At 38.6% G+C, this 24,306-nt stretch overlaps 1 protein-coding gene across 3 annotated transcripts; it reads right to left on the reverse strand.

Moving 5' to 3' along the window:
* Nucleotides 1-5,461: 5,461 nt before the first annotated feature.
* Nucleotides 5,462-21,629, reverse strand: nxf1a (nuclear RNA export factor 1a). 3 transcript variants are annotated; one of them, XM_088344818.1, is made up of 23 exons: nucleotides 21,498-21,629; nucleotides 21,236-21,326; nucleotides 19,573-19,623; nucleotides 18,011-18,224; nucleotides 13,465-13,600; nucleotides 13,294-13,377; nucleotides 12,271-12,375; nucleotides 12,100-12,180; nucleotides 11,708-11,777; nucleotides 11,445-11,533; nucleotides 11,237-11,344; nucleotides 11,037-11,146; nucleotides 9,177-9,213; nucleotides 8,574-8,642; nucleotides 8,414-8,469; nucleotides 8,229-8,336; nucleotides 7,998-8,056; nucleotides 7,796-7,911; nucleotides 7,684-7,726; nucleotides 7,358-7,436; nucleotides 5,932-6,114; nucleotides 5,800-5,860; nucleotides 5,462-5,717 (listed from the first exon to the last, which is right to left on the reverse strand). In XM_088344818.1, exons 1-23 carry the CDS (start codon nucleotides 21,522-21,524, stop codon nucleotides 5,679-5,681), a joined length of 2,016 nt encoding a protein of 671 aa, XP_088200944.1. In that variant the 5' UTR covers nucleotides 21,525-21,629; the 3' UTR covers nucleotides 5,462-5,678. The 3 variants fall into 3 exon arrangements, with proteins under 3 accessions (XP_088200944.1, XP_088200945.1, XP_088200946.1); XM_088344819.1 differs by lacking the exon at nucleotides 19,573-19,623 and having other exon boundaries at nucleotides 21,498-21,628; XM_088344820.1 differs by lacking the exons at nucleotides 19,573-19,623; nucleotides 21,236-21,326; nucleotides 21,498-21,629 and adding an exon at nucleotides 19,680-19,930.
* Between the last annotated feature and the right edge of the window lie 2,677 nt (nucleotides 21,630-24,306).

The following is a 24,306-nucleotide window of genomic DNA, read 5'->3' on the forward strand; positions in this document are numbered from 1 at the left end:
TAGGCACAGAAGTTATTCCTACCCACGATAATGCAAATATAATGCAAAATATTCCACGCACCTGGGGACACAAGAAATTTAGTCTCAAAATTTGACCCATCCGGCTTGTTTCCTATAGAGCTGTGACATCATTGAAGGAACACAACACTTTCACCCCGGGGACTCCCATTAACCCAACATATGAGGCCACCTACGAAACAGACAGCGATTGTAGTGAGCAGGGATTGTGTACCGCTTATTTCTGCTTGGGGAAATTAAAACTCTGCTTACCATGTCACTGAGGGCATTGTGACGGAATGTCAGAGTTGCATGCTTTGACCTCCAACAGCTTGGTGGGGTAAGTTTATCTGTCGCTGGTACAGCGTGCGTTTTTTTTGTCTGCCATCGCTTCCTCTTAGGTTGCAATTGTGGCATTTTCTTTATGTTTTTCGCATTGTGTGACGCTGTTGGTGCAATTTTGTCCAGCTAGCTCCGCGTTAGCGTTGGGGCTACCTTCGTGTTTTGTTTGCTCCAAGGTGGCACCTGTGTTGTTTAGCCGGCTAGCATACTGGTTTGCCATGTCATTTCGTTTATTACTGACCAGCTTTGTGTTTATTATCATAGCTGTTGCCACTTTTTGTTGTATGCTCACATTTAGCCTGAGGGCTAACTGGATGTTTTTTAACCGGCTAGCCAGGCGTTAGCACAGGTTTTGCAGTGAGCCTTGGTTAATTCCCGTCCGGCTTCGCGTTTATCGGGTGCTGGTGTTCCTTCCTCCAATTATGTCACAACCAGTGTTCCCTCGAAGCTGCGCGCGTGCGCAATCGCGCACTGCCTGCACATTCTCAGTGTACAAGAAAATCTATCCAGCGCAATGTTCCCTCTAAACTGCATGTGTGAGTTTTTAGAGTTTTTCGAGAACCGGCTTCTTTAGCTCGGCTCACTAAAAGGAACCGACTCTTTCGGGTCTTAAACGGCTCTTCAAGTTGTTTTTGCTTCTTTCATCCCTATATGACCAAATATTATGTAAAATCATGCACAAAATGACTTAAAGGAAGGGGGAATAGACCCAAAAAGAAAAAAAATACCAAAATGAAAAAGTAGAGAAAAGCTGAGAAAAAAAGAAACAAAAGGAAGAGAAATAAGAAGGAATAATTCAGAAAAAAGCCAAAGAAAAAGATAAGAAATAGACAAAGGGAAAAAAAGGAAATAGAGAACAAAAATAAAAAAAGTATCAGCTTGGAAAAAATAAACACAATGAGATTTTTAAAAAGGGATTTAGAAAAAAACTGGGAAAAAGAAGAAAAAGTTTGTGTTGCATTCAAATGATTTCCAATTATACCAAGTCAATCTTGTTGCCAACATTGTACTTCCACTAAAAAATGTGATTAAATACAGTTGTGTATCGTGCAACCGACTAAATAAGCCCCCAAGAATGTTAGTATTATGCGACAAAAGATACCAGGAAAATAAAGAAATGGAAATCTTGTGAAAGAATTGTTGTAAAAACAAATGACATTTGTAGGCCGTACAACCTTTGCAATAATACATTAGTCAATTCATTCAAACGTAAAAAAATGTGCATTGCAGGAAACTCAGCAAAATGTAACGTGATGTCAAGTTTTGGACATGTTTGATAATGACTTGGTTGCCACACTTGGGATTGCTGTTGCGCACTGTTGTTTCAATCGTTGCTCACCAACTTTGTGTGAATGCTCAGACTTGTGGAAAATTAGAGGGAACATTGGTCACAACTAAGGATGACAAGACATGCTGTCTTCAAAATGCATCTCTGAAAATAATTGGAATATACTGATGAAATGTGAATAGATTTTATGCAGGGACAATTTCCTCCCATTTTGCAGGTTTAAGTGTTTGATAATACTTATAAGCTCCTTATTGGAGATGGCAATAATTCTATGCAAATGCAAGTTTCCAGCGTCAATTCGACACATTCGCCATTTCATACTACAGAAAAAGACCAGTAGGCTTAAGTTTGTTTACCAAAGTTGAGTATGATACAGATTCGAGATATGGATTTTAGGATGTTGAAAACAAAGCCACTGAAAGTGAAGCGTTTTGGAATTCATTAGCGGAACTTGTGTTTTTTTAGCACATCCTAGCGGTAAAAAGATTGATACAAAAAAACAACAACATGGATTTGAATAAGCAAAACTCTCATATACAGGAATCGTACACCTTTTTATGGCCAAATTCAAGCACGTTTTAAGAATCATTCAAAGCCAATTTTCTATTTTTTCTAGAACCATTATAGGAAAAAAATAGTTGTGAATCATGTATTTTGCAGCGCCACAAATATCTGAGATTTACGTACGCAATTTTTAATATTGAGTGCCTATTTTTCAAGGCATCAGTTTTAGATCTTGAGTAAATTGCGAATACAGTAATCCCTCGGTTATCGCGGTTAATGGGGACCAAAACCACCCGCAAAAAGTGAAAATCCGCGAAGTAAAGGCGCCCCTTCAAAAATGCCTAAAAAATGTATTTTAAAAAAAATATATATTTTATTTAATTATTTTTATACCCGCAAAGCTCTGAACCCGCGAACGTGGAACCGCAAAGTAGCGAGGTCCCACTGTATGTGTTTTTTAGATGAATCTCATCCCATATGAGTGTTGGGCTTCAGTTGCAGGTGGTTCTAAACAATTTAAACTGAGAAACACTACCTTTTTGCATGGCTCATAATACATAGTTATTGCAATAATAAACATTTCATAGTTCCCTGTTTAGGTGTAGCTGGCACTTGCCCTCTTGGGCATGACCCATTGGGGGCGATAACACTTCAAAGGACAATGCCGTACAAACTAATGCCGGCTGCAGTTAATCACTATAGATGCAAAAATGCAATGGCAAAGCGAGGCCACCAGAGTTACTTTTAAGCGGACTTGTAAAACATTGCCACAAATTACAGTATTAACAAGCAGTTCATCCAAAACTCAATCACTTTTCATTACTTGAAAACACAACAATAAAATTCAAAAATTTTCAATGACTATGAAACCTGCATATAAATGTAAACATTTTTTAGACATTTGTATTTATTTGGCGCAACATGATTGTTGGCTATCTTGCTGCCATGATACCCTTTAAACCTTTTCAAACCCTTTTATTCCCATCCATTTCCTCCACCGCCTATCCTCACTCGGGTCATGGAAGTGCCAGAGCCCATCCCAGAGGTCTTCAGGCAGTGGGCACCCTGAAAGGGTTGCCAGCCAGTCTCACTCACACCTAGGGACAATTTGGACCCACCACTCAACCTGAAATGCATGTTTTTGGAACAAACTTCACACCGTGTGGCCGGTAGCTGGAATATAACCATGGACCGCCGCACCATGGGCCAGTCACGCTAGACACTTAGCAGCCATGCTCCCCCGTTTTTTTTCTCTCCTTTTTTTAATTATTTTTGATTGTCCACCATCTTTCTGCCAAGGGTACCACCAATAGCCTCAAACCCCTACCCCAAAAAGAGAAGCAAAATGTTGCGGTTTGGTCACCTTGGGTCTCTGTAGTTTGTATTCTTCCTTCTCCTTTTTAGTTGCACTACACAATGCAGCGGCATCTAATGATTGCCAAATATTAAACACTGTACCTTAAAAATGCAGCTCATTGAGCATTAATTGGAATATTAACCTTGTTTTGTTTCATAAAAAGGTGAATATATTCTAACTTCTGCTTTAATCTGCACAATTCTTTTCATTTGAGAATCTTTTTTCTTGATTTTGGAGGCAGCTTGCAATCAGGGTGGGACAGTGGGTCCTCAAGTCAGAACAGTTGAGAACTTACGTATTCATCATCTTTACTGTATGTGACGGCTGGAGACATGTGCACACAGATCACAAATGGAACCGCACCTGCTGTGTTAGAAGACTGACCCACAAACCTACTGCCCTTTATCCCGGATTAACGTGTACAACCTCATGGTTGGTGATGTAAAGTAATGTAGTGCTAAGTGCAAGACTAATCTTAATAGTTTAAGCAGGAATCACGAGTCAAAAGGAAAATGTCTGTTATCTAGCACTTCCTAGTGATAAAATCCATCCAAAAATTTAAATGTTGAGTGTGTCATTTGAGGTGTCTTTAAAAAGTTTAGAGAGATATCAATGCCGAACTAAATACAAAAAGCCCTAACATATGCTATATTTTCCACTCGCCAACAGCATGTCACAAAAGTACAGCCCTCACATTTCTTCAGGGATTTCATTGAAATGTTTAACAGAACATCACTTTGACACAATGAAAAGAAGCCTGTCAACAAAGGCCATGGCTTACTGGGAAATATCCTCTGGTCTGATGAGACAATGATTCATTTTTGGCTCAGATGGTGTGAGGCATGTGTGGCAGCAACCAGGTGAGGAGTACAAACATTTTTGTGTTGTGCCTCAAGTCAAGCATGGTGTTGGGAATGTCATAGTTTGGGGCTGCATAAGTGCAACTGGAGTTAGGGAGTTCGAACTCAAGCAGGTACTGTGAAAGACTGGAGCAGAGAAAATGATCCCCTCCAGAAACTGGTTCGCAGGGCAATGACCCTCAATACACTTCTGGGATGACCAAGGCATTTTTAAAGGGGCTAAGAGTAATAAGGATGGACTGGTTAAGCATATCTCCAGATCTAAACCCAATAGGATATCTTTTGGGGCATCCTCAAGCGAAAGGTGAAGCACAAGATTTCAAATATACCCTAGCTCTGTCATGGAAGAGTGGAAGAGCTTTCTAGGGGCAATTTGTGAGGCATTGGTGAAATCCATGCCCAAGAGGTGGTTCTGCAAAATTATTGTGGTCACACAAAATATTCAATTTAAGGAACTTTTACTTGAGGTTGTACTCACCTTTGTAACCAGGGATTTAGGTAATAATTGCTATATTTTGAGTTTTTTTTAAAGGGGATAAATACATTTACACTGCTATATACGCTTTACACAGACTACCTTACCTTGTGTCAAAGCGATTTTTCTACACTGATGTTCATCTAAAGATGATGATTAAAATCTACTGAAAGGTGAAGGGTTTACTCACTTTTGTGAAATACTATATCTTATATCTAGAAGAGCTGTTCGGGGTAGGACACATTATGCAGGAAGAATAGGGGGGAGGGCTGGAGAGTGCTTCATACTACTCCCCAAGCTTCAAGTAGAGTCCAAACCAAACCCAATCCCCAAGAAAGATGAAAAAATAATTTATCCAAGCGTGTCTAGGGAATGCACATACTTGCACGTGCAATATAAGGAGCTGACTGAAGCTATACAAGCCAACAGATGGCAGCACTGAGTAAAACAGTTCCAAATTCCATACCGCTCCTAAGTTAGGGCAGCCCCAAAATTACAAAGAAACAAAACAAAAATGATCAAGCAAATCAATGCAAATCATTAGCTGGAAAAGAGCAAGACAATTCATTTGAGGAGTACATAATACAAGAAATCCATGATCTATTTAATGCATTAGACAAGAACAACAAAATTCAAAGTACTGGCAAAGTTTTTAATACAACGAAAGGAATATCTATACAGAAAGAATAGTAAAAAAAATCAAATCTGAATTCCTAATAGTTGTGGATATCTTTGGCGGCTAAAACAAAACCACGACAATCAAATCTTTACAAAGGAGGCAAAATTAACAATACAAAACTATCAGATTAACAAATTAATCATTTTTTATTTTCTAGAAAGTAGGAATTAACCGTTTTATTTAATGAATGCAACATCTGGGATTTTGCCCTCCGTCTGTCAAAAGACAAAAGAACAGTATTTTAGTGTCATCTATTAAGGGTTGGCAAATTCTACTTTAACTTAAGTCACATGTTACCTGTAACTGAGTGAATATTTGTCCTGCTTTGTTAAAGTCCCACTCATTGTCTTGTAAACACCTGTGATAAGAAATCGATGTTTAGACACAGGAAAACCCCGAGAACATACTTTGCAGATTTATGATACTGACTTTTGAGACCATTCCAGGTTCATGCCTGACTTTAGCGAGAAGGCCGTGAGCATCTCCTGCTGAGGAGCGGTCAATGTGGGTACGGGGCTGGAAGATGGCGTCGGAGCAGGCGCCACGAAGGCCTTGCGAATCTCTTCCGTCGTGGCCGTTCGGATGAAGAGCTGATCGTTGACGATGCAAAGGCTGCACACAATGCATTTCATTTTGTGGTCACAATTTATTCGAGTACTGTCATGCATCGACCAAAATCACTTAGTCATCTTTCTGTACAAACACATGGAAGTTAATTTACCCCAACTGTCTGATATTGCGCAGAACATTTAAAGTACCACATTCTCCAGACTATAAGAAACCTCCAAATTTGACAGAAATTTGAATGTGCACCTAACAATCCAGTGCACCTTAAAGAAAAAATATATATAATTGGAAATAAATACCTCTATATAACCATATTTGAGCTGTTATTGATCACGATTGCAGAACAATGGTGGATGGCAATGGGAATTCAAATCTGGATAGTAACGGTAAGAGCGACTAATACTACCCACCTGGGCACCCGGACATAAATGTTGTAGGAAAATGCAATATGTCTTATCACAATATCACACTATACAAGGTACAGTACTAGGTACAAATTTTAGAGAAATGAGAAAACGGTGATTAAAAATGTGTAAAATGTGGTTCTTACCTCAAACTAAGCATTGAAAGTGACAAATGTTGTTGAATACAAGTGGGCATGCATTTATGTATATATTTCAGGTTGACCAAATTACTTCCCACAGTGCCTTTCTCTTTATTCAGTCAGAATCTAATGTAATTTGAGGACCCTTTGTTTGTCTGCAATCCAATATGGAATTTCAGTGGATAAGTTTAATGTCAATGACAATAGTCTCGCGGCCTGGCCCAATAAGAACCTGAACAACATGGTTACTGTGACTAATAGTGTGATGATTACATAAGAACACATTATTTTTCATGTGCTGCTATGTGATTAGTAGTTAAATGGGTAGGATATCGCGCTCTCCCCGCCACGATCCAGGTTTCAGTAGCATCCAATTTTATCAATTGTCATCAGCAATATATTTTTGACTGATCAATCAATGCACTTATATAGTTCCTATCTTTTTTCAGTGCACCCCTAGCCCTTACTATAGTTTTAGTTTCATGCGCTTTATAGTCTGGTGCACCATGTATCTAAAAAAGTATCACTAAAGACCTATTTTTGGGGGTTACACTTAGTGCAGAAAATACGGTACAAGAAAAAAAATCTTTGATTATAATTAAATTGTGAAAGCTCAATAAATAAATTTATTGTTGCCTCAGTCTGGAATAAATCTGATCAACAAAATAACCCTGTAAGTAAACTGAAACACATATAAAAGACAATACTTTTTTTTCATGAAATCTATGCACAAAGGAACCTTACCCAGAATTCCCTGCAGGAACTGTAATAAAAACTCTAGAGAAAGCCATGGTGGAGTCTCGAGATTTTCCGTTGACAGCAACTAAAAACCAACAAAAAAAGAACATTAATCAACACTTTGTAACAAAAGCACAGATTACACAAAGATTTTTTTCAAGTGCCTTTACAAAGGATTTGCTATATTACCCTATTTTCACAACCGAAAGGCGCACAAAAGTCTTAATTTTTCCTCAAATTGAGCGGCACACCCTATTGAGCAGTGCCCGGTTTTTCTCAATTTTTTCCTTGAGAGTAGGACATTTGAGGAGATAACGCAAAAATAAACTCACTTTCTTTGAAGACTCCGCTCACAGTAAATGAAAGTAGTGTGTTCTGTAGAGTAGAAAACAGTTAAAATAATAAAATAACTGGTCAACGTGGCCACACAAAAAAAGTACTTACGGTGTAGGTATTGACGTCTATTGTAAAAGAGGCAATGTCGTGTTGAGTTTTGGGTAGCTCGTTAATGAAAGCCACAACGTTGAGGCGCGTGTGCTTTAGCAATTTAAAGCGCATCGCTGTAAATAACCCGCATAGATAGGCTGTTTAAGAACATTCGCAAACTTTTAATGATAGAAAATCATGGCGAGACTACTAAACTTACTGGAGTCTCTGATCCGTTTGAGGTTGCGACCGTCTTTGTGGTATTCTCCCAGAACCGACCTAAAATATGAATAAAATGGATAAGGGAGAATAAAGCGGGAGAATATGGGGTGGATTACATAAAAAGCATAGCAGAAAAACTTTTGTAGGGCTCATTACAGCCCCAAATGGAACTCGCTTAAAATATTTGCGATATAAACTCAAATGTTGACGTTTTACTCTGGTATTTTACCTCGAAGGGTTTTGGGCGGAAAAAGGTATCGTGATGGACAAAGATGCCCCATCATGGTAAGCATCTAGAAGAGGCTGCCTATCCCCAGAGTCGTATATACTGTAGTACCTGACACAATTAATGAAAACAGGTTAAAGCATTTGTGTACGCCAAGTTATGTATGTCGTCATCAGATAAAAACTTACTGTTGTAAGAATCTAAGGATGAGTCCTTTGATTTCATCCGAGCCGAAATGACTTCCCTGAAATGCGAAACAAGTATTATAGCAGAATAGGCAATGTAGAAGGCATCTGGTTGGCCAATTGAAAACTAATGTCTTCAAACACATTGCAATAAACAAACAACCTTGCAAGTGGGGATGGTAGTTGGTGTTTCAACATCAAAACCGATGGGCGGAGGAAGGTCATTACCATCCTAAAAAATACGCCAAAGAAATCAATTTAAACGATTAAAATATCAAAATTCACGCAAAGGCAGCATGTCATAAGCATTAAATCTAAATTCAATTATCCAGAGGAAATATCAAAATTATTTTACTGTGCCAGCATGCCTCTAGATATGAGAACATATCATGACTAGGCATTGGTTATAAAATTTGCAAATAGGAAGGCTGTGGCTTACAATAACTTTAAAATGAAAAGGACCGTTTGAATATTTTCTCATTTTAAAAAACAGAACACATCAAGCTTATTAGATCCAGTGAGCTTTTCAATAAAAGCATAATAAAAATCTATCAAAACTGCTGCATTTTGTTGGATGAGTTAATTTTTCCCCCTTCTAGAAAACCCTAACCAGAAAAAAGGCAGAACGAGTGCATTAGGAGAGATACCATCAAATCAATATTATTTCAATAAATCAATGTCTAATGTGAAGTTTAAGCAAGAGTAACAAAACAAAATAAGTGATCTGAATCATAAAGCAGACTGAAAAATTGTTAAGTAGACATACCAGTTTCAGCAGGCGGGGAAACCTCTGACGCATAGCACTGGCACAAATGTAGAAAAACAAATAGCTTAGATTACCATCATATATTGTTCCTAGAAAAGTACTTTGCAAACTCATCATCTAAAAGACACATTTTATTTCATACAAAACAATTTGCCAAATAAACCTTTCGGAATAACATACTTGATTTCATTATTTTACGCAAACAGGTTGGAAATTGACACACGTAAGCACGACTTATTCTTTCAAGACCCATACTGTGACACTCGTCCCACCCCCAGGTGCACTTACCCGAAGGTATACTCACCTTCTCCCCCAATATGGACATGGGGAAGCGACAACCACACTTTTCTAGAAGCACATACATACAAACACACTCAAAAATCACATTGGGCAAGCCTGACAAGACTGCACTGGAATTCTGCGGGTTCCCTTTTCTATAATTGTAAAGCCAAAATCTGTGTTTAGTGACACACACTCAAACGGGAGACAAATGTGCTACTTGAAAACCTGCACAAAGAGGAAAGAAGATGAAGTGATAAGCAAGATCAGAACTCAGCATGAGGAGGCTTCTTGCTCAGTGATTATCCACTAAAAAAAATGACTTGAAAAGTTGGTTTCAGCTTGAGCCAGTCCCTGCCCCCTCTGCTGATCCATTTGCATTATCCCCCTGTTAGCCGCTAAGTCAAATTAGTACTCAACTCAGCAATCTTATTATTCTCATAAACATACATTCGTATTGAATAGGCTCATGACTAAGTCTTTAAGGAGATCAGACTAGTGATACATTGCTTAGCATGATTATTTTTTTCGGCGACCGTCTCCAGCAGCATGGAAGAGGAAGTGTCTTACTTCTTCTGGCAAGGTAAAGCCTCAATATCCAGTTCAGAATGCTTTAAGCAGGGGCTTTTTCAAGCAAACTCATCCTTTTCAATGACAAGACAAACAGTGTGCACATCACTGCTCTCTGACGAACATGTGCTCCATCACTCATTGGCTTCTCCTGTTCAGTCCCTCTCCTTCACAGGTGGCGTGAGGTCACGCACACCGAGACTGAGGCTGGGTAATCGTGACTGTGCCTGCCTTAGGTTGTCCCAAAGTTTTGGAGGTGGGATCTTACCCGTCATGGGCTATCCAGCCTTCCATACCCGCCTGATACGGGAAGCCGAATGAGCAAAGGATTTAGAAGTCGAGGGAAGTCACTCGTAGTGCATTTTTGTTAACCTCTCCATAGGCAAGTTAGGACATTGGTCTATGCCCTAATAAAATACAACGTTGTGGTGGAGTACTGCTCAAGATCGTCCATGGGTTTCAACAGCAGGTCATATTATTATAAAACCTTATTTCAAATGTGCAAATTAATGTCATTGTGCTATTGCTTTGCTCTTTAAGGGTTGCTTTGCAGCGGATTTCAGCAAGGGGAGCTCGGGCCCAGCACAACTAAAAACATAAAAGGCTTGACAAAAAATTTCTCACAGACAGAATAGAAAATACACAAAAAGGTTATAGTCCTGGACTTTAGAGAAAAAAAACTAGCAACAAGCAGGAAATGTCAATTGCCACAAGACACAAAATGACGATATAGGCGTATAGAATAAGTGTCTTCATTAAGTAATGAATCTGGAACTGAGTGACCTGCAAATAAATTAGCTCTTGAAACCAAACAAGGAATTATTTAAATAACATGTCTCTGCTTAATCCAGTCACTGTCCCCTGCTGGGCTATAAGACATTGTTTAGTTCAGACAGAGGCTCCTATCTTGTCTTTGGACACCGTTCTGGATATGTCATCTTGGAAGGCACTTTGATACTTTTGCGTTCCCCGCAACATTCATAATTTGATTTTCAGAAATGGTTAACTAACCTGATATACGAAGCCTGGTCCTTGAAGAGGTCACACAACGGGTTTCTGACAAGCCACAACTCCACTAGCTTAAGTCCTTTGATTTTGTCCAGATCCCGGTCAAACTTCAGCTGAACATAAACATTGTCATAGTTGTGGTGAAAACAAAAATACAACACAAAAAAACATGTTGATGAAGAATATGTGATATCTGCGGTCACCTCGTTGCTTGAAAGGTTGAGACTCTTCAAATTAGGTACTTTTGTAACCAATTCAGTAAGATCATCCAGTTTTTGGATACGGTTGTTGCTCAGGTTCAAGCAAGTCAGCTAGAATTTGGAGATGAGAGGAATGACATATCATTATGAGACAAAGGGTCAGACAAATTATATAAAAAAACAACTTTTATGATATACTTTTTTAACATACCTCTGGAATGTTCTCTTCAATAATCTTGATGACAGCTTCCATATTTGTTTTCCTATTCAGGATAACTTCAACATTATGGGAGACCAGATCTGTTACAATAACATATGATTACACATTTCAGACAACCTGACAATTAATGCTTAGCATGTTAATTCATATAAAAGCAGTCAATTGGTAATTATAAACAAATAAAAGTGTATAGAATTTAACCTGTGTTGAAACTAGGGCACTGCTGAAACTAATTTGTGGGAATGTGACCTTACCAGGGTCAGTTCTGATGTTGTTCAAATCCAGAGCTTGTTGAGAGCCGTCAAAACGTTTTGCCATACATTGCTGTTACAGAAATAAATTGATATCACACATTTTGATAAATTCAAATTATACAACACATGCGCTTAAGACTTTTGGAGTTCCAAAGAGTGTGCTATTTTTTTTAATGGTATTTAATTAAGGCTATTAAAATACTGAATTAAATAAAATAATGAGTTATTAGGTTGTTAAATGTACATATGTGTATGGTCTGCATAGCAAAGAGGTTAAAGCAATCCCTGCTTTTTTGGGCAAATAATATTTTGAAGAATGTCAGAATGTCAATGTACTTTTGTCTACATTTGAAGTGTTGTTTTCTTCTTCTTTCTAAACAGTTTTAAAATACCTTCAAATGCTCAATATCCTCGGGCCTCAAGTCAGACAGTAGGAAATTAGGTGGATTGCTGGGATTGACGTGGACTTCCACCTCAAGAAAGTCAACATCACGTGTGTAAAAGCTCAATGAACATGTTAAGAAACATCACTATATAATTTTAAATTAAGTTAAATAACACACCTTGAAACCATCTGTGTCAGTGATCTTATGGGAGCATTTCTGAAGAGCATTGGCTGCAAGAGAATCGTCCACATAAAAATGGGCTCTGTGATGATCAACGTGGTACTGAAAGAAAGTGAACCAGTAAAAAATACATTAAAACAAAACACATTCTACATTATTATTGTCTTTACAGACATTCCCCTAATATCTAATACGAACATTTGACTTATGCAAAACTGTAGATACGAACATTTTTTTTCAGGATGTCGAAAAATATCCAGACATTGCTGATTTTGTATTGTGTGCACCCTTTTCCCAAAGAGGACAGTGCTGTAGTTTTTCTTTATGCCGCGTGGCGCTGTGAGGTCACCCATTATCCACCCCGAAGAATAAATCCAGCTTCTACTTCCTGGTTTGTGTGTATAAACACTGTACTGTATCTCTAGCACGCCAAGAACCTTGACATTTTTATTGTCTAATATCTCATGCATCCATTTGATATGGTTGGTGTAAAGCTTAAAGAGGCGAGCCATTTCTTTTGAAATGAAAGTGGAATAAGAAAGCTTGATGCGTTTGAGAAAATGGTTGGATCGCTTTTATACCCTCTACTTTTAACCGCGGAGGAGGAAGTTGCCTGACTCTTCCAAAAGTAAGTTAAACTTCACTTTTTTAAACTTTATATTCAAGTCATGTTTATATGTGACGCCCTTAATCACTAGAAGTCTCCAAGGGCTTCACAGACCACAGAATGTCAAAGCCAAATGTGTAGCTTTTCCCCCCCAGTATTACGCTTTATCATTCAGCCTGCTTTGTAACGTTATAGAGCATATTATTTTATCAAACGTTTTTTTTCAGTTTCAAAACAATAAGGGTTACTTATAAAAGCCTTAAACATACGCTCCATACAAATTAAAGCACTGGAGCAACTTATGAACAAATTCAACTTACTAAAAATCGTCTCATTCGTAAGTAGAGCAGCGTCTGTACCTGACATCAGTGAATTGAGACATGAAAATACTAATTGTCTCAATCGATACATACCTGAACTGGAGTGTAAGTTACAGAGCAGAGGTTTTGAAGTGCACCCAATAACCAATTCTTGTTATATTTTTTTCCATGTGGAATCTAAATAAACAAACAACGAAAATGAACATTATTGTTACGAAATAAAAAGTGAAACATATGTATGATATGAACTTAAATATCACCCACAGTCACTTTGAACCAAGTGCCACGGTTTCGGCTTCCTCCACCACCCCTGTCTGCTCTGAAGCCTCCTCTGTTACCACCTCCTTTGCCTTGCCTCCGGTCTCGGCCGTCTTTTCGAAAGGGTCTCCCATAAGGGGTGCTGATAAAATAAAAATAAATAAAACAAGATAAAAGACAAATGTAGGAGATTAAATAAGTTTTAGACGACTACAATATTTTCTGCAGGGGACATAAGGATTAACGATTGACCAATACGGTCCAGAAAGCTTCAGCGTTAGTGGCTCTGCCCCCGGCCACTTTTCCAATCAGTAGGCGCGGGGTGGATAGCAACCAAGACAGAAGGCAGGAGAAAGTCTTGAATACACCTGAGCCTAAATAATCAACCTATTGAGTAATTAAAAATTCTGATACCATTATCAGTAAATTTCCAAAATATTGGGGCCGATAATTAGCCCGCCTAATAATTGGGCGACCTTTACTAAAGATCTTTGACAGGAGTGGTTAACGTTAGTGATTAAACTGGATAACAGTTCTTCCCCCAAACAAATTGACCGCGTTTTGAATTTAAAATATTTAAGCACTTATAATCATTCATTAACCTGTGGTCGCCGACTTTTAATAAACAAATATGTATCTGTATGATAGTACCAGTCACTTGACTATGTGATGCTTCATTAATTGGAAACCTTCAACTCTTGGGATTCAAGATATTCTGACCATTTCAAAATGTCATAACAGAAGCATCACGATCATTCTGAAACAAAATACCCCAAAACTATAAAGCTGGCATACCTCATAAATTATGTCCCCTGGCCTTCATCAAATTAGGTAAATGTTCGCAAATATAGCTTAGGTATATCCAGGACAGTCCAGAAAACAGGGATCAGAATGGAGATTTTCATTTTCAGCTGAAATAGCCAGCGTCCAGGAATAAACCAGGGCGGAGCCCCCCCCCTTTGATTGGGGTTTAAGTAAATTTTATAGGGACGTTGAAGGGTTAAATCTCAAATACTCAAGATTGTCATTATTAATCTACATCAGGGGTCAGGAACCCAGTGTTCTCGCTTGCCCGCGTACCTGCGTCCTAGACCCATCGTTTTTGCTGGGGACGCATAGTGTCAAATCAACGTGTGTCCCCAAGACGCAACTTTCTTGACACAAGATTGTCATTATTAACCGATTACTTTTTTTTAAAACAAAGATTTACCGCACCCCAAACTTTTCAGCAGGCAGATCCGCCATTGATGTTTTGGTCTCGCGGTTCGAGCTTTTGTCTGCACGCCAAACTCGACCAACGAGATCTCGTTGCTTCGAGATTACGTCATTGTTGTGGTGGTTGTCGTCAAGGTAAGGTGAAAATCAACACAAAATTGGTACTTTCTTCAGTGTCAGTAATAAGTCGAAACCTGATGCAGAAAGTAATAACTACAATAATTCCGGCACGAAAAAACGGCGGAGAAATTCTTCGTAAGATTGCGGTGGTTAGGAAAACACGTGTGTTGAAGCGAACGATTCAACGAAAGAAAATAAACAAAAGAATACTCCTAGCAAGAAAAGGACTTTTCTGCCAAAATGGACTAAATTATATTTCTGGTTACGCTATGAGGAGGATGATAATGGATTGGACCTTGAGAAGGCATTGCAACTGTGGCGGGACAGCAAACCACGAAGAATATATGAACTGAAAAATCTGATGTGATAACTTGCTTTGTATTACCAATTAACTGTGATGGTTAAAACTGCATGAATATATAGACTAATACTTCAGCAATATTATTTTGTATAATGTGCAATATTTTTGTGAACTGAAAAATCTGAAGCGATAACTGCTTTGCATTACCAATTAACTGTGATGATTAAAACTGAATCAAAATATAGATTAATATAAATATTTCACCAATATTATTTTGTATAATGTACAATATTTGTTGTGAACTGAAAAATCTTCAAGTGATAACTGATTTGTATTACCAATAAATTTTGATGATTAAAACTGAATGATTATATAGATTTATATATTTGTCGCCGATTTACAATTTCAACCTTGATAACACAAAATTTGGGGGACCCATAAATCTGTTGGGACCCATAAAATTTTGAGCATGCGAGTGCCCGGGACCCATCACTTTTCAGAGGTAAAACTGAACACTGGGAACCTATGGGTCGCAGGCATATATGGCTCTTTTCTTGAGTTTATATAGCTCGGGGCTATAAGGGAGCAATTGTTCATTTAAGTGCTATTATCTGAGTGTATTGTTGCATGTGCAAAGCAGAGACATTTCTGCCTGTCAAATGGGTTCAGTCCAGTATATACTGGACTGTCTCAGAAAATTAGAATATTGTGATAAAGTTCTTTATTTTCTGTAATGCAATTAAAAAAACAAAAATGTCATACATTCTGGATTCATTACACATCAACTGAACTATTTCAAGCCTTTTATTATTTGAATATTGCTGATTTTGGCTTACAGCTGAAAAAAACTCAAAAATCCTATCTCAAAATATTAGAATACTTCCTCATACCGAGTAAAAAAATAATTTTATAACAGCAAAACTAAATCAAACATTTGAAAATGTCCATTGATGCACTCAGTACTTGGTTGGGAATCCTTTTGCACGGATTACTGCATCAATCCGGCGTGGCATGGAGGCAATCAGCCTGTGGCATTGCTGAGGTGTTATTGATGCCCAGGATGCTTCGATAGCGGCCTTCAGCTCATTTGCATTTGTAGGTCTGGTGTATTTCATCTTCTTCTTAACTATACCCCACAAATTCTCGATGGGGTTCAGGTCAGGGGAATTAGCAGGCCAATCAGGGACAGTGATGCCATGGTCAGTGCACCAGTTACTGGTGGTTTTGGCACTGTGGGCAGGTGCCAGATCATGCTGGAAAATGAAATCCTCATCTCCATAGAGCTTTTCAGCAGATGGAAGCATGTAGTGCTCTAAAATCTCTTGGTACACAGTTGCATTTACTCTGGACTTGATGAAACACAGTGGACCAACACCAGCAGCTGACATGGCTCCCCAAACCATTGCTGACTGTGGGAACTTCACACTGGATTTCAAGCAACTTGGATTTTGCTCCTCTCCAGCCTTTTTCCAGACTCTGGCGCCTTGACTTCCAAATGAAATGCAAAACTTGCTTTCGTCTGAAAAGAGGACTTTGGACCACTCTGCAACTGTCCAGTGCTTCTTTTCCATAGCCCAAGTCAGACGCTTCTTCCGTTGTCTTGAGTTCAGAAGTGGCTTGACCATGGGAATACGGCTATTGCAGCCCATTTCCCGGACACGTCTGTGAACTGTGGCTTTTGATACCTGGACTCCAGCTTCAGCCCACTGTCTTTGAAGCTCCCCCAAATTCTCTCTTGGTTGTGCAGCGTTTCCGGCCACATTTTTCCCTTCCAACAGACTTTTTGTGGATATGCTTTGAAACTGCACTCTGTGAACAGCCTGCTCTTTGAGAAATTTCTTTTTGTGTCTTACCCTCCTGATGGAGGGTATCAATGATGGTCCTCTGGACAGCAGTCAGATCAGCAGTGATTTAGTTTACTGAACCAAGCTGAGTGTTTTTAAGGCTCAGGAAACCCTCGCAAGGTTTTTCGAGTTAATTAGATGATTCAGGTGATTAGTTGAATAGCCTACTTGTATACTTTTTCATGATATTCTAATATTTTGAGATAGGATTTTTGAGTTTTCTTAAGCTGTAAGCCATATTCAGCAATATTAAAATAATAAAAGGCTTGAAATAGTTCAGTTGATGTGTAATGAATCCAGAATGTATGACATTTTTGTTTTTTTAATTGCATTACAGAAAATAAAGAACTTTATCACAATATTCTAATTTTCTGAGACAGTCCAGTAAAGGACATGTTCTAAATTACAGTTTACAGTCAAGGTGTCACACCAACAGATCCCATTTTGGCTGCATATCGGTTAATAATCCCTTATATGGAAGCTCATGGAACAATGAATGTTCATTGCTGGAAAACTTTATGATAGAATATACTTAAACCCAAAACAAAACCTCTAGCAAAGCACCTAGAGCAGTTTGATTAGGTGAACTATAGGAATGGGCGGAGCAATACACACACCTCACCCAGCACTTTCTGCACTGAAGCTAATGCGTTGGTACCTTTGTTAGCAATATTTTGTGACAATTGCAAAAAACTTGCACCTTGTTTTGAAACCATTATTCTGCACAAAATTACAGTCAAAATAAGCCTCAACACTCTTAAGTAAATGCGGGCGGAAGTCGAATTTTAAGTGTTATATTTATATGGGACACAGGCTCAGGCATTATATTTTCACAGATTTTATGAAACCAAATGTCACACAGTGATATGAAATGCTCTGAAGAATTTGTTTTGTCTGGAGAGCAGGTTTGGTAGATTTGTTGATTTTTTTTTTAATATGGTGTGGCTCCCTCTCAAAAACAAACAAAAAAATCAACAAAATATTTGTACTTTTATGGCAATTTGGGTCGAAAAGGTTCTTGACCCCTGCTTTACCATCACGCTCAGCTCTGCTATAAATCAGCAGCACTCACAATCTGCTCTGACTGTTGTCTTGACTGTTGTCATTCATTGTGATATCGCCATCAGTGTCTTCAAATCTGGATCTCGGTCCTGGATTCCCAAAGCCTCCTCCACCTCGGCCACCAGGATGCTGGCGGTCCCTGCGAAAGCGGTCATTGCCACGACCTTTATTGGAATGTCGGCCCTTCCGGTTGCGGTTGCCGGAGCCAGCGCGGTCATCATGTTCTGAAAGATCAATAATTTTTAGAATTTGTTTAACGCACGAACGGTTTTTGAAATCACACATATGCGTCAATATAAAACCACAAAAATGATGATAATTTGGTGAAATTGCAGCTAGGAAACACAGGGATTGTGGAATTTTTATTGAGCCACTGGCTTTGAACCTACAGGATCTGCATGCAGCCCTGATAGAGGTATCTAAAAATATATATAGATGACATTTGAGAAAACAACACTATTTACATACCTGATTCATAAAAAAAGTCGCAGGGCACACAGAGACAGACAACTCACTCGCACATTCATTCCTAGGTACAATTTACACGGGCCAGTTAACCAGACATGCATGGTTTTAGAATGTGGGAGAAAACCTGAGAGCCCTTGTGGAAACCCACGCAAGCATGGGGAGAACATGCAATTCGATCCCATGACCTCACAACAGTGACCCCAACGACTCATCCGCCATGCCGCCTAAAATAGGCCAGATATTTGAAAATGCGCCTTATAACCCGTTGCGCCGTATACATTGCAAAATATGGTGATAAGATTTAAAATGCATACAGTAATTATACATGTGCGGTACTACACATGGTTTTACAATATACTACCAGGTTTGTGCAAACATTGCTGACCTAAACATTGGATGCAACAGCAACGATAATTATTCAGTAGACTACCAGATGCGGTTATCTCATTACTAACAATAATGAAATGATCTACATTTATATAGCGCTTTTCAAGTCAAGACTTCCCAAAGCGCTTTACAGTGTGCTTCACATTTCCCAATAGCGGCCATGCAGCCATGTAAGGCGCTAACCTGCTTATTGGGGGTATTAGAGGTTCAGTGTCTTACCCAAGGACACTTCGACATGTAACACGGAGGAGCCGGGATTCGAACTGCGATCTCTTGATCCCAAGACGAGCGCTCTACCTCCTGATCCACTGCAATAGGAATTAAATTTAATGTGTCATCTGTAAAAGTCTAATAGTTGGGTATAAGGGCTCTTACCACTGCGACCTAGGTTTAATTCCCTTTGTATAAAATGTTTGGCGATTTTGGTCGGCACGAAACTGGTAGTTTCATTTCAATGTGCGTTGCAGTTCAGTGCGGCCTATATATGAAAACTATGTGACAAAAGACTATTTTAAGGGATTCAGCTAATAGTGCGGAAAATACAATATGTTAAAACGGACCAACTGTTTATATCGTGTTTTTGAAATATTTATACTAAAATTGTAATAAATATATATAGACACGAGCAAGCTACTTTGAGGTTCGTTATACTGTGATTATATAATGTGAATGGAGGTTTGGAGAACAAAAACAGCATCCGTGGGCAAAAGGGTTTACCTTCTGTAGCAATGTAATCAGAGCATCTAACCTCCCTGGACGATATAGAGCCTGAATAAACAAGGCACCAGAAAGTATAAGTCAGAACATTGAAACACATCACTCACGAAAGTAAGGTGCATCCGCCATCTTTCTGCGAGAGCGTGGGTGAAAAAAGCTCCAAAACAGCAAATATGGTGCACGTTGTTTCAAAGACTGTTGATAATGCTAGCTTGGTTCGCGTTTACTTAAAACAAATTGTGTAATTATCAAACAATCGACACCGTGGGCCTTTACCACGCTAGCTTAGTCGTCTGCTCGGAGTTAGCGAAATGGCGGATGTGTATACTTTCAGTTTCCGGGTTACCATCGAGAGGCAACGTCAAATTGGCGCATGCGCTGTAAGCTAATTTCATGATGATAAGCCACTGTGCAAACCACTAAATTCAATCATATATTATCGTCCATCATAAAGTTTTGTTAACGATTTTTTTTTTAATTTAAGATTGCAAATACAAACAAAATTGGCATGAAAAGTGCAAAAATAATACAAAGTTAACCAGTTTTAAGAAAACATAAGAGAAAAAGTAAACAAATCAAAAGTACAAATATTAATTATGACTTCTCATCTCATCTCATTAGCCATACCGCTTATCCTCATTAGGGTCGCGGGGGGGCTGGAGCCCATCCCAGCCATCTCCGGGCAGTGGGCAGGGGACACCCTGAACTGGTTGCCAGCCAATCGCAGGGCACACAGGGACAGACAACTCATTCACACCTATGGACAATTTGGACCGGCCAATTCACCTGATATGCATGTTTTTTTGGAACGTGGGAGGAAACCGGAGTGCCCGGAGGAAACCCACGCAAGCACGGGGAGAACATACAAACTCCGCACAGGAAGTCTGGAGCTGGATTTGAACCCACGACAGGTTCCCATGACATGAACTGTGCCGCACAAGTGCTAACCACTGCGCCGCCGTGCTGCCCTAAATTCAATACAAGGGGGAGATTTCAAAGTATATTATACATCCCTTGGACACTGGGAGTTCTCATCAAACTCAAAGATTAAAATAATAAAACAAATTCACTGACAAAATTCCAAAACCCAGGTTTATACTTGTGAACGAAAACTTTCTCTGTACTTAAGATAAAATTCATTGCATTTTCGTCATTCTTGTCCTGTAAAATGAATCCAAATATAATCTCTAGTCAAGTTGGTAGGATAAGTGGAGATGACAGAAGTCAGAGCTGACTGAACATTCAGCCAGAACTCTTGTATAATTGGACATGAGAAGAATATAAGGCTCATGGTTTCTATATAACTGTGGCAAAATTAGCAGATATTGTCTTCAAATTTAAAAGGTGATATTAATTAAATCATTTGATTGATCGATATTGTTTATAATTTTGATGCGTGTTTCTTTAACTTTTGGGGGTATAGGTAATTTTAAAGATACAGTTCTCCATCTATTTCTAACAGTATCAACAAATGTAAAATGAATTTCATTTTTTGTTTCCGGGAAACGTCAATTAAGCATTGTCTTTTGAGGTAATCATTACATTTACTGTCCAGAATTGACATCCCTTGTTCAAGAGGTGGAGGTATGAGGGAGTTCATTTGTTGATAATTCAGAATTTAAGCGGTTTTAGATATAAATATATAGGAGTTAAATGATCTTACCTTGGTTTAGTGATCGTGTCACCTGCAGGTTGGGGACACGTTTCCACTCCCTGCTCATGTCGTAAGGCACACATGTACCTACCTGGTCTGCCTACATTAGTACAAAAAAACAGCAATTCTGTCTGCACTTTGAATTAAAAACAAGTTTTTAACAAAATACAAGACGACCAGCTGACAAGGCACAGCATCATTTCGCTACTTTAGCTTTAGCTAGCATCCAATCTTGGCTCATTCTTACACCTGTTCGTAGTCGAAGACTCACCCAAACTATGTTAAGTTTTGTCCACATTATGCTTTTAATAGTTCTTCTGGTGTTTATGACACGATCTAACGACAAACGAACGATAACGTCGTTTTCTATCCACTGACGTTCATGTCGCCCACTGTTGTTTTCTTGCGTCTCAGTATTGGAAAACTTGGAAGTGGCGGTATATTGTGACGTCATTCCAATCAGAGGTACAGTACGAGGCATACTGTATTCGTCCATGATTTTAAATTGAATCAATAAAAATGACAAATCTGCATTGCTATTATATATATATATATATATATATATATATATATATATATATATATATATACACACATATATATGTATGAGTAACGGGTGTAATAATAACTTTTGTTTTGTTGAAATTCCTGCTGAAATATGTTGTATAGTTTTTGTGTAAGTGTCCTGCAATGATGAGTTCAACAGTGCCACCTGCTGGTATGGGGTAAGGTTTGGTTTGGCTTTTGATCTTGTGACCGGAAAGCGGATGCCTTTGGCAGTCTAAGGGCGCTGCTAACGGTAAGGCACAATCTTTAGGTGCTCCGCAAAAAGTTAATTTAAACATTAAAACCATAGCTGACAAATCTCTCAACATGCACAGTAATGTGATTGATGTTGCCAAGCTGTTTGGATTTATTTTCATTTTATTCTGTCGCCATTTATGTTAGTTTTACCGGATGTTGCATGTTGTGCTAAAATACTAATTCCCCTTACAGTATTGAAAGCCAGCAGAGGAGCTAACCATGTGTTGTGTGTGACTCATTCATTTGCAGGTAAATTGTACCTGTTTTTATACTCGTTATTTTTATTATTTCTATTTTCTCACATATATAAAAAAGGATGATGTTGGTTAATATTCAGTTTAAAGAAAAATATGTTGAATTCATTGTAAACATTAAGAAACCACTATACGATCTCTTGTTAAAAGTAACTTGTTAAAATGGATATAAAAATGTATTGTGATGGTTGATATTCTAAAATGTATTTTATGTAAACTGAAAATAAAGCTATTTGATATGTTTAGGGCAGTCTACAGCGTGCTGCTAACGTGATGAAAGCCAGCAGAGGAGCTAACCACGTGTTGTGTGTGACTCATTCCTTTGCAGTCCAGCGTGAATGTGGATCTTTGGTGGTACGGGTACACTGCGGTTACACACATACGTATATATATATATATATATATATATATATATATATATATATATATATAGGCCATCCATCAATTATCTGCACCGCTTATCTACAGTAGGGTTGCGGTGGTGCCCATCCCAGCCATTTTTGGGCAGTGTGAACCGGCTACCAGTCAATTGCAGGGCACACACAATGACAAACAACTCACAACTCATTGAAATCCAGGCACAATCAGGACCTGCCGATTAACCTGACAAGCATGTCTTTGGAATGTGGGAGGGAACTGGAGTCCCTGGAAGAAACCCACGCAAGCATGGGGAGAACATGCAAACTCCGCACAGGAAGGCTGGTAGCTGGATCTGGTAGCTGAATTTGATCCCATGACCTCAGAACTGTACCACGGATGCTCTAACCACTCAGCTGCTGTGCCTCCCATATATATATATATATATATATATATATATATATATATATATATATATATATATACCAAAACGATATGTCGCAGAGTAAAAAGAAATACATATATGTCACGTCATTGCTGATTTAATTGCTATCAACCAGCAATTACTCCAGATATCAGAATCCCCCAAAATGTTTTGTTGATTTTCGGTATTCTCTTCCTATTGGCTGCCTGCAACTGGTAAATATGCTAAAATTGAGCCTTACTAGTTCCAGCGCTCTGTAGATAGATAGATGGATGGAAAGATACTTTATTAATACCCGTAGCGGAACTCACATTTCCAGCAGTATCCTCATGACAAAAAATAAAATAAAATAAGAGGTATAGAATACAAAAATACAAACGTACTCCTAGCTATTAAAGCAGGGCAGGGGTGTCCAAACTTTTCAGAAAGCGGGACAGAATTGGTAAGCTGAAAATGTGTGTATCAATAAACTTGTGATTAACGCTATGCATTTGGGTCCTGATTCCGTTCTGGTCGTGACAACTACAGGAAGTCCATGGTCTTTGTTCAATAATAACGTTTGAATGATGATTTTTAACAATTATCCTACAAATTACACACCTTATCTGAATGGGCCAAAAATAAGTAAAATACAGGGTGGCCACAAAGTCACGCACCAATGTTAATATTTATTTTTTAATTTGATACCACAGTTTGATTTACTTGGAGATGGCAGACCTACTCGGTTTATGCAAGACGGTGCCCCGCCGCATTACGCAACGATTGTGCGTGACTGGCTCCACGAGAATTTCGAAAATTGGATCGGTCGAAGAGGTACGGTAGAGTGGTCGCCCAGGTCGCCTGACCTAAACCCGATGGACTTTTATTTCTGGGGTCACATTAAGCAAATTGTTTATTCAACGAAGATTCGTGATTTGGATCATCTGAAGAGTCGTATTATTGATGCTTGTCAACAAATTGATGGTGATGCTGATTTACTGAATCGTGTCTACAGGAACTTTGAATTTCGTATTGGCTCGTGCATAGCTGCAAACGGCGAACATATCGAGCATTTGCAAGACTTGTAAATACCTTTGAATTTGAATAAATGTTACTACTATAACTTTTTTAATTAACATTGGTGCATGACTTTGTGGCCACCCTGAACAGGTCAGCAATGAAAAACATTTTATACCATCTATGGTTAATAATAAATTATCACAATTCCAATGTTTGATATTTATTTGTTTCAATCCATATGG

The sequence above is a fragment of the Urocampus carinirostris genome, chromosome 9 (genome assembly GCF_059441175.1).
Source record: "Urocampus carinirostris isolate Australia breed hairy pipefish chromosome 9, RoL_Ucar_1.0, whole genome shotgun sequence".
Lineage (NCBI taxonomy): Eukaryota > Metazoa > Chordata > Actinopteri > Syngnathiformes > Syngnathidae > Urocampus > Urocampus carinirostris.